General features: G+C 39.6%; 1 protein-coding gene across 1 annotated transcript in view; it reads right to left on the minus strand.

Annotated features, from left to right (window-relative positions):
- Positions 1–12047, minus strand: part of LOC126475239 (ATP-dependent RNA helicase DHX8) — a 135197-nt gene that overhangs the window by 119035 nt on the left and 4115 nt on the right. Inside the window, exon 4 of the mRNA XM_050102926.1 lies at positions 994–1624. Within this exon, the coding sequence (XP_049958883.1) occupies positions 994–1624 (631 nt within the window). The remainder of the gene's footprint in view (positions 1–993; positions 1625–12047) is intronic.

Consider the following 12047-nt stretch of genomic DNA (forward strand, 5'->3'; position numbering starts at 1 on the left):
AATGACCACCTAACAGTTGTCCATCGGAGGGAATGGTCATCGTCAACTTTGGGCAAGAGCAGAGTTGACTACCGAGTGGAAGAACACCCTACCATGCACAATGTGCTTGATTTCAATGGCTGCTCCACAACTTGTGCCATATGGATCCTCTCCCTCCTCCCCCAAACACAACCTTCTCTGAATTACATTTATGGGAACTGTTCTTCAACACAATCCTTTAATGCTATAATCTGTCTGGCCTCAATCTCTGATAGCCCCTGTGGCCCACACCCACATCCACCGCTGCCCCAAGAGCCTGACTCCAATCATCCTGCACTTGCACCTCCCACTTCACAGTATCCCTCTTCCTCTCTTCTGTCTCCTCCTCCCACACTACTCCACCACATCACTGTGCAAAACTCTGCCTGCAGCCAGAACTCACTCACCAGTGCCACATTCCTATCCTAAGTGCTTGCTGCCTCTAACACTCCTTCTATACCCTCCCTTTTGCTTCCCACTTCCTTTCTCCCCTCATCCACTCTATGCCACACATCCCTATGAAGCTGAAGTGAATGCACAATACAGTCAGCCACAACACTGTAACTGTGCATGTGTATGTTAGTGTGATATGTTTGTGTGTATGTAGTATGTTCATTCTATTACTAATGAAGAAGGATTCATCTAACAGCTAGGATCACTCTCAGTCTCGTTTCAGTATCTGCTGAAGACACAATGCCTAAACCATATAGTCAGTTATTATCTTAGCTTCTTCCATTACATTAATATGAAAAAGGGTACATTACAGTCTTTCTGCAGTGTTCAGCTTATTATAAGAAAGTAGCTGCCCACAAAACAACAAAATCTCTCAATGTTATTAAAAACATGAATACAGATTATACTTTGACTCATTTTTAAAATTATTTTCTATTCCAAAGGACAATGGTAACTTTGTCACACATACCATTACTTATAATAATGTAACTGCTTACAATGATTATGAGGCAGAGTACTAACCTTGCCTATTTCTGGTTCTGTAGGAGCACATGATTCTCCTTGGGTTTCAGAGAACTTTTTCTCCCATTCTCTACTTCCTGAACGCCGTCTCTTCTTTATTTCAGCAGGGCTAGAGCTTCTGTTTCTATTTTTTTCTTTTCTACTTCTACTATTGCTTCGTTTCCTCTGTCTGTTTCTGTCACTTCGGTCAGTGTGCCTTTCACTTCGGTCAGTGTGCCTTTCATGGCTGTGCCTCCTGGATTTGTCTCTGCTTTCGCTTCGTCTGTCAAACGACCTTTCTCTGCTTCTGCTTCGTCTATCACGCAATCTGTCTATACTTCTGCTTCGTCTATCACGTGATCTGTCTCTGCTTCTTCTGTTCCTTCTTCCTCTTTCTCTCCTGTCACGACTTTTGCTTCTTCTGGATCTTGACTTTCCCTTACTAGAACTCCTTCTGCTTCTATCCTTTTCTCTATCGGGGCTTCTTTTTTCCTTTTTTACCTCAGTGTCCACATTGTCATCAGTGCCATCTGTTTTTGATACTTTAGCCAACAACTGATCAGGTACAGTAACTTTTTTGGCATCTATTTCATTTTCTTCATCTGTTCCACTTGGACTTTCTGACATGACTTCTTGTTTCACCTTCCATGATCTGCGTTAAAGTAATTACAATGAAAAATGAGTTAAAGCTCAGAACATATACATATGATGGTACAGATGAATGTTACTTACAAATAATTTAAAGTAAAAAATAACCAAAATAAATACTGGATTAAATGAAAGATGTTTTCTATAGATATATGTGCAGTCCATAACAGACCAAGGGTGACATTAGTCAGTTAGGTATTTTATGCAGGCTAGCAGCAATGATCTTCCTGCCCACAAAATTAGAATTTTTCACTACTGCATTTTATAGGTCAAGAGAAACGCTAATATTTAAAGTGAAATCAATGATCTTTCTTGTCGTATTTTGAATGAAAACAGTTTCGTGGTCCCCCTAGTTATATTATCTTGATGGAGGAGCCATAGGCTATATAGTACATTAGCAATAATTTAACAAACAAGGTCAAAAGAAAAGGTGCAACTGATTTGTATCTAAAATTAGAAACATGTAATAGGTAATATAAGAAAAGACAATTAAAAATCACATGTTATTAGATAATCAATCAATGAACTGTACAATTATCTAGATCCATGGTTTGAAATTCGATGTTAGTACTACAAAAATAAGCAATGTTTGCAGTCAATAGGCACTAATTCATTTCGTACACAAGCAACTGCTATCCTTCTGGACTTCCTGGTGTAGTCACACAAGGAAAAGCCACGCAGTATATATAAACAGCAGTTGTTTACTAAATGCTAGACATCATAAATAAGCTCCACAATTTGCTTTAAATTCGCCAGCAGGTCTTATGACATCATATCTGAACTTTCCCTCTCCATATGCTTGAAGGGTTCCCATTTAATTGAAAACTCAACACTTAAGCCTGTTACTGGGTACATGTGGGCTACACTGGTGTAAAAAGGAGAGAAAGTACTAAAGTTCACAAGTACAACCGAGGACTCATGGCATTGCTGCTACAGAAGCAACAATTGGGTAAGTCACAGTAATACAATAATTGATCAGTAGTTGTTGTTGTGGTCTTCAATATGAAAACTGGTTTGATGCAGCTCTTCATGCTCCTCTATCCTGAGCAAGCCTCTTCATCTCTGAATAACTACTGCACGCTACATCCTTCTGAATCTGCTTACTGGATTCATCTCTTGGCTCTCCCTCTACAACTTTTACCCCCACCCCCCCTTCCTTCCAATACTGAAGTGGTGATCCACTGATGTCTCAGAATGCATCTTATCAACCAATCCCTTCCTTTAGTCAGGCTGTGAGACAAATTTCTTTTTTCCCCAAATCGATTCAGTTCTTCCTCGTTGGTTACATGATCTACCCATCTAATCTTCAGCATTCTTCTGTAGCACCACATTTCAACAGCTTTTATTCTCTTTTTGTCTAAACTGTTTATCAACCATGTTTCATTTCCATACATGGCTACAATCCAGACAAATACATTCACAAAAGCCTTCCTAACACTTAGGCCTATAGTGGAAGTTAACAAATTTCTCTTCTTCAGAAACGCTTTTCTTGCCGCTACCAGCCTACATTTTATATCCTCTCTATTTAGATTGCCATCAGTTATTTTGGTGCCCAAATAGCAAAACTCATCTGCTACTTTAAGTGTTTCATTTCCAAATCTAATTTCCTCACCAACACCTGATTTAATTAGACTACACTCCATTATCCTTGTTTTGCTTTTGTTGACATTCATCTTACATCCTCCTTTCAAGACACTGTCCATTCCATTCAACTGCTCTTCTACGTCTTTTGGGATATCTGACAGAATTACAATGTCATCGGCAAACCTCAACATTTTTATGTCTTCTCCTTGGACTTTAACGACTAACCCATTTTTTTTTGCTTTCCTTTACTGTTTGCTCAATTTACACATAAATAACATCGTGGATAGGGTACAATCCTGTCTCACTCCCTTCTCAACCACACTCCCCTTTCATGTCCCTCGACTCTCATAACTGTCATCTGTGCTGTTCAAGTAGTAAGTAGACTTTCACTCCCTGTATTTTAGACTCACTATCTTCAGAATTTTAAAGACAGTATTCCAGTCAACATTGTCAAAAGTTTTCTCTAACTCTATAAATGCTATAAACATATGTTTGCCTTTCCTTAGCCTATCTTCTAAGATACGTTATAGGGTTAGTATGGCCTCCTGTGTTCTTATATTTTTCCGAAATCCAAACTGATCTTCCCTAAGGGTGGCTTTGTAGTATTTCGGGATATTTGTAAACATCCCAACACACCATTGGAAACCCGTCGACAAGAGATGCTTGTGAGTAAACTGAATAAGGATACATGTAGTGGGAAAGGGAAACTGTGTTTTCCTTTCTTGTATGCACTGCATGTGGAGCAGTGGTGGAGCCAGTGAGAAGGGTCTAGGAGTCATTTGTGCCATGGTGCAGCAAGTGCAGTGTGTTGTGAAAAGAAATAATGAAAATGTTGGGCAAAATATACCCCTGTTTGAGAGAAGTGTGGATATTTATTTAGTAGTGCAATAGAGAGTACTCGCGGAAGCATTCCAGGGATCTTCACCGCAGCTGCATTGACAGGGAGGTGGCATGGAAGGATCCGGAGCACCAAAAGAGAAAAAACTACTCTGAGAAGAGAGGATAAAGGTAATAATACTTTCACCTGTTTCTGAAGAAGAGAAATTTGTTAACATTGAGTATAGATTTAAGTGTCAGGAAGCCGTTTCTGAAAGTATTTGTATGGATTGTAGCCATGTACGGAAGTGAAACATGGACGATAAATAGTTTGGACAAGAAGAGAATAGAAGCTTTCGAAATGTGGTGCTACAGAAGAATGCTGAAGATTAGATGGGTAGATCACATAACTAATGAGGAGGTATTGAATAGGATTGGGGAGAAGAGAAGTTTGTGGCACAACTTGACTAGAAGAAGGGATCGGTTGGTAGGACATGTGTTGAGGCATCAAGGGATCACCAATCTAGTATTGGAGGGGAGCGTAGAGGGTAAAAATTGTAGAGGGAGACCAAGAGATGAATACACTAAGCAGATTCAGAAGGATGTATGTTGCAGTAAGTACTGGGAGATGAAGAAGCTTGCACAGGATAGGGTAGCATGGAGAGCTGCATCAAACCAGTCTCAGGACTGAAGACCACAACAAACAACTTTCACCTGGCGGTGTATTGGTGTCGGCAAAATACTGACCTGTTATATCGGCCTAATGCCCACTACAAATCTTACAAAATAAACAACAGCAGGAAAAGAAGGAAAAAGACACCCCATATGGTGACGTGACCCTGAGAATGCACGAGCAAGTAAGTGCAGAAAACTGATTTGATTCAGAATTACAACTCCAAGGAATAGAAGACAGAGAAGTTGCCCCTGGCAACTATCAATCGACAACAGTGCCGTGTAACACATGTAACAAGAAATAAAAAATAACTGAGATCTACTTTCGAACAATTTGGCTAGGAAAGAATAGTAAACATACAATGAATGGAAAATATAATCTGAAACAGAGAGAAAGAAGAAGACAGTGGCAGTAGAAAGTGCACCCGTATTACAAGCAATGAGTGCACGGAATTAGTTCAAAATTTAACAAAATTGTTTTGACTGGATAATTCATATGCCAGTGGGAGTTATCAACACAGAACGGTGAGCAGTTACGCGAGTACGGGGTGCTGTGTTGTCCAGCCAGCGGTAGTGCACAGCACGAGAGCAGATGTCGGCTTCAGGTTCAGCGCCAGCTTCAGCTTCGACTGTTCTACAATGAGCACGCAGTTCACTGTTCCACAGAAGGGTGAACCGTGAACATTTAAAAAGTACAAACAGTTCTGTGTTAACGTTAATATTGTCAACTGGTAATAAATAGCGCATGCCGATCACAAGAAAGATGGCAATGCAAAATGAGGGGTTAAGATCGATATTTAAAGAACAAGCAGAGAAGGATACGTTAGGACAGAAAGCGGAACAAGTAGAATTAATTAAGTCCATTAAGGGACAAATTACTGAATCAATAGATGACATACTAAGCCATAAAATGCAAGAGGTTAAAGCTAACCTACAATCTAACTTAAACACACAAATTAATATTCGAAACATTAAAATAATGAAGATAAACTCTAAAGTAATGAATTATGAGAATCAGTGGCAGTAGAGTTACACCAAGTACAAATGTTAATAGATGATTTACAAGAAAGTGTACACAGAATAACAACCCGACAATTGGTTATTTGTGGAAGATGAAAATTTAGAAAAGGTGCAATGCAAACCAATTGTAATCTGAAGAATAGGAAATAAAGGAGTGGAAACTTACAGTGATTCAGGAAGCAAAGTATCAATAGTTTCGGAGGAATGGCTATTAAGTGTAAGAATAAAGGAATTTACTAATTTACCTGTTATGAGAATACATACTGTAGGTATTACAGGTGTTAAGAGTAATGTAGTGAAACAGGAAGCAAGGATTACTTTTGGAATACACCAATTGGTGTTTGAACAAACCATGTTAATAGTCCCTAAAATAAATATTGCTAGGAGTAGATTGGTTAATGAAATATGCAGTGGTTAATGAAATATGCAGTGGTAATAGACTTTCACAGTGGTTCTTTTAAGTGCAATCTAGATAACTACAATAAAGAGATCTTATTTAAAACATGTCACTATCAAGGACTAAACGAGAATAATAATTTACGGTTAATAGTGAATATGAGTTCAATGGAGAAGGATGTAAGTAATCTACAACAAACTGCAAATAAAGCTGATTTGTATGCAAAGGCTTAGGAATCAGAACTGTTAGTTCTTACTCAATAGTAAGAGCTATGTGGAATATTATGCAGATATTCATATGTATTTTCAAACAAACCATGGAATACAGGAGATTATGTGTGTAGTTTTAGAAATAAAAACAACAAACCTTTTTTTCTGTAGACCTTACCTTGTACCTATCAACATAAAAAAGGACGTACAGGAAGAAATGGATAAAATCGTAGATAACAATATTATAGAAAGAAGTACAAGTGTATACAACAGTACACTGTTATTCGTCAGAAAGGCGACAAGAGGTGTGCACGTAGTACAAGATGCAAGAACCTTGGCTCGTCACACTGAACCGGAGAGAGATCGTCCCATATGCACAAACAAACTACTTGCTGTTCAAATATCTTACAGGTTTGCTGCCGGGTGACGTCATCGACCACTGCCAATATTTCGACAGGAGCACACCCTGCCATTCTCAGGGCACAAATACAAGGAGGAAGCAATGCGCAAGGGAATTTAATACCTCAGTTCACAGAGGAGAAACAAGGAAGATACCACACACAGAACCAGTGTCAACACAAACAAACATAGCCAACATCAGAAATATCGATAGTGACTATTAATCGACAGGTAAGGTAGCACTAATTCTGTCCCTCTGTTTTTTGATGAGAGACAGAGCTGGATTCCAAGCAGCATTTAAACAAAATCCACCATCTCTGTTTATAAGGTTGCTGGAAACTGTGATTTCAATATCATCCTTAATAACACTATCCCAATGGCTGGACGTGCAAGCCAGAATCTCCGTGTTGTTGTATTCCATAGGATGACCAGTGTCAAGGCAATGTTCTGCAATAGCGGATTTGCTTGGCTGTTGTAAGCGTGTGTGACACTTATTTTCAATATACCAGTCTTCCACAATCCTGATTGTCTGACCAATATATGACACACCACAACTGCAAGGGATACAGTAGATACCAGCCTCACGCAAACCAAGATCATCTTTTACCGATGCCAACAGGGCCTTAATCTTAGAAGATGGTCGAAAAACACATTTCACATCATATTTCTGCAAAATACGGCCAAACCTGTTGGAAATGCTCCCTGCGTAAGGCACAAAGGCCATAGATCTAGGTGCCACTTCATTGCTATTGTCACTCACCCATTGCAAAGAAGGCTGATAGCGCATCGCACGTTTGATCTGCCTCTCACTACAACCATTCTGACGAAAGGTGACTTCGAGATGTGATAGCTCTGCTGCCAAACTTTCAGGGTCTGAGATAACGTGGGCCCTGTGAACCAAGGTATGAAGTACTCCTTCACGCTGAGCTGGATGGTGACAACTATCAGCTCCCAGATACAAGCCAGTGTGAGTAGGCTTCCTATAAACAGAATGTCCCAACATACCATCAGTCTTCCTTCTGGCCAACATATCAAGGAAGGGAAGGCCTTTTACACCTCCATATTGAACCAAATATCCGGGTGGATTGAATTCAGGTGTTCCAAAAAACGGTTTAAATTCTCACTACCGTGAGGCCAAACAACAAAAGTATCCTCTACATATCTAAAAAAACACGCAGGTTTCAAGGTCGCTGACTCCAATGCACGTTCTTCAAAGTCCTCCATAAACAAATTGGCCACAATGGGTGACAACGGGCTTCCCATTGCAACTTCATCAGTCTTTTTGTAGTACTGAATCAAAAGTAAGTGGAAGTCAACTCCGACCACAATCTATTGGTTATGAACTGTAGATTAAAACTGAAGAAACTGCAAAAAGGTGGGAATTTAAGAAGATGGAACCTGAATAAACTGAAAGAACCACAGGTTGTAGAGAGTTTCACAGAGAGCATTAGGGAATGATTGACAAGAACAGGGGAAAGAAATATAGTAGATGAAGAATGGGTAGCTTTGAGAGATGAAATAGTGAAGGCAGCAGAGGATCAAGTACGTAAAAAGACGAGGGCTAGTAGAAACCCTTGGGTAATGGAAGAGATATTGAATTTAATTGATGAAAGGACAAAATATAAAAACACATTAAATGAAGCAGGCAAAAAGGAATACAAACGTCTCAAAAATGAGATCGACGGGAAGTGCAAAATGCCTACGCAGGTATGGCTAGAGGATAAAAGTAAGGATTTAGAGGCATATATCACGAGAGGTAAGATAGATACTGCCTACAGGAAAATTAAAGAAAACGTTGGAGAAAAGATAACCACTTGTATGAATATCAAGAGCTCAGATGGAAAGACAGTACTACGCAAAGAAAGGAAAGCAGAAAGCAGGAAGGAGTGTATAGAGGGTCTATACAAGGGCAATGTACTTGAGGGGATATTATGGAGATGGAAGGGGACGTAGATTAACAAGAAATGGGAGATATGATACTGCGTGAAGAGTTTGACAGAGCACTGAAAGACCTAAGTCGATACAGGGCCTTGAGAGGAGACAACATTCCATTAGAACTACTGATAGCCTTGGGAGAGCCAGGCATGCCAAAACTCTACCATCTGGTGAGCAAGATGTATGAGACAGGCGAATACCCTCAGACTTCAAGAAGAATATAATAATTCCAATCTCAAAGAAAGCAGGTGCTGACAGGTGTGAAAATTACCGAACTATCAGTTTAACAAGTCACGGCTGCATATACTAACATGAATTCTTTACAGATGAATGGAAAAGCTGGCAGAAGCCGATCTCGGGGAAGATCAGTTTGGATTCTGCAGAAATGTTGGAACACGTGAGGCAATACTGACCATATGACTCATCTTACAAGATAGATTAAGGAAAGGCTAACCCATGTTTCTGGCATTTGTAGACTTAGAGAAAGCTATGGACAATGTTGACTGGAAAACTCTCTTTACAATTCTGAAGGTGGCAGGGGTCAAATACAGGCAGCAAAAGGCTACTTACAATTAGTACAGGAGTCCATTTAGAAGAGATAGGGGATCCAGTATTACAATCAGAATTTAAAAGAGCTTTGGAGGACTTAAGATCAAATAAGGCAGAAGGGATAGATAACATTCCATCAGAATTTCTAAAATCATTGGGGGAAGTGGCCACAAAACGACTATTTATTTTGGTGTGTAGAATGTATGAGCCTGGAGACATGCCATCTGATTTTTGCAAAAGCATCATCCACACAATTCCAAAGACAACAAGAGCTGACAAGTGCGAGAATTATTGCACAATCAGCTTAACAGCTCATGCATCCAAGTTGCTTACAAGAATAATACACAGAAGAATGGAAAGAGAATTGAGGATGCGCTAGATGATGATCAGTTTGGCTTTAGAAAAGGTAAAGGCATGAGAGAGGCAATTCTGATGAAGCAGTTAATAATGGAAGCAAGACTAAAGAAAAATCGGGACACATTCATAGGATTTATCGACCTGGAAAGTGTTCGACAATGTAAAATGGTGCAAGATGTTCAAAATTCTGAGACAAATAGGGGTAAGCTATAGGGAGAGACAGGTCATATACAATATGTACAACAGTCGAGGGAATAATAAGAGTGGATGACCAACAATGAAGTGCTCGTATTAAATAGGGTGTAAGACAAGGATGTAGTCTTTCGCCCCTACTGTTCAATCTGTCCATCGAAGAAGCAATGATGCAAATAAAAGAAAGGTTCAGGAGTGGAATTAAAATTCAAGGTGAAAGGATGTCAATGATATGATTCACTGATGAAATTGCTATCTTGAGTGAAAGTGAAGAAGAATTACATGATCTGCTGAATGGAATGAACAGTCTAATGAGTACAGAGTATGGACTGAGAGTAAATCAAAGAAAGATGAAGGTAAATATATCTAAAAACAAAGATGATGTGACTTACCAAACGACAGCGCTGGCAGGTCGATAGACACACAAACAAACACAAACATACACACAAAATTCAAGCTTTCGCAACAAACTGTTGCCTCATCAGGAAAGAGGGAAGGAGAGGGGAAGATGAAAGGATGTGGGTTTTAAGGGAGAGGGTAAGGAGTCATTCCAATCCCGGGAGTGGAAAGACTTACCTTAGGGGGAAAAAAGGACGGGTATAGACTTGCACACACACACACACACACACATATCCATCCACACATATACAGACACAAGCAGACATAGATGAAGGTAATGAGTAGAAGTAGAAATAAGAACAGCGAGAAACTTAATATCAAGATCGATGGTCAAGAAGTAGGTGAAGTTAAGGAATTCTGCTACCTAGACAGTAAAATAACCAATGATGGACGGAGCAGAGAGGACATCAAAAGCAGACTAGCAATGGCAAAAAGGGCATTCCTGGCTAAGAGAAGTCTACTAATATCAAATATTGACCTTAATTTGAGGAAGAAATTTCTGAGAATGTACGTCTGGAGTACAGCATTGTATGGTACTGAAACATGGACTGTGGGAAAACCAGAACAGAAGAGAATCAAAGCAATTGAGATGTGGTGCTACAGACGAATGTTGAAAATTAGGTGGACTGATAAAGTAAGAAATGAGGAGGTTCTGCGCAGAATTGGAGAGGAAAGAAACATGTGGAAAACATTGATAAGGAGAAGGGACAGGATGATAGAACATCTGTTAAGGCATGAGGGAATGACTTCCATGGTACTAGACAGAGCTGTACAGGGCAAAAAATGTAAATGAAGACAGAGATTGGAATACATCCAGCAAATAACTGAGGACATAGGTTGCAAGCGCTACGCTAAGATGAAGAGGTTAGCACAGGAGAGGAATTCATGGTGGGCCGCATCAAACCAGGCAGAAGACTGATGATGGGGAGAATCAAGGGGCAAGAAAGGGAAGCAGTGGTTGGGAAGGGAGTGAGATAGGGGTGTAGCCTATCCCTAATGTTATTCAATCTATACAGGGTGGTCCATTGATCGTGACCGGGCCAAATATCTCACGAAATAAGCGTCAAACGAAAAAACTACAAAGAACGAAACTTGTCTAGCTTGAAGGGGGAAACGAGATGGCACTATGGTTGGCCCGCTAGATGGCGCTGCCATAGGTCAAACGGATATCAACTGCATTTTTTTAAAATAGGAACCCCCATTTTTTGTTACATATTCGTGTGGTACGTAAAGAAATATGAATGTTTTAGTTGGACCACTTATGAAGAAGAGAAGTTTGCTAACATAGAGTAAAGGTATTAGTGTCAGGAAGTCTTTTCTGAAAGTATTTGTATGGAGTGTAGCCATGCATGGAAGTGAAACATGGACGATAAATAGTTTGGACAAGAAGGGAATAGAAGCGGTTGGGTAACCAAGCTGAAAGACAGTTAGAGAAGAATTATTAAGGGAAATGAATTGGACCGTAAACATCACTTTTTACATCTTTAATTAGGTCAATTGTTGGGGTAGTGCATAAGGAAAAAAGACACAATACTAAAGTTCAAAAGTAACTTTTGAAGTTAAGTACAGTTTATATTGACTAGCCTGTAGGTAGTACTTTTACTTGCATTATAATACTGGGGAAAAACATTAAAAAAATATTCTCAATCAGTTTCTTGATCTTCATAGGTTGAAGAAGAATCATGAAGTGCCAACAATGCCTCAGATTCTTCTGAATCTGATTTCTTGCTGACTACTGGTGTCTTTTCCACATTGTCTTTGGTTTATATTGTTAAGTATGGGTTTTTCCTTGGGATCAGCAGGCTTATGTTGTGTTCCTGCTCCACTCACCAAACTCCAGTTCTGGAAGGGATATGTTGGTTTTGCAGCTTTCTCTGATGTGAGTCTGTTTCTTCTTT

The sequence above is a fragment of the Schistocerca serialis genome, chromosome 4 (genome assembly GCF_023864345.2).
Source record: "Schistocerca serialis cubense isolate TAMUIC-IGC-003099 chromosome 4, iqSchSeri2.2, whole genome shotgun sequence".
Classification (NCBI taxonomy): domain Eukaryota; kingdom Metazoa; phylum Arthropoda; class Insecta; order Orthoptera; family Acrididae; genus Schistocerca; species Schistocerca serialis.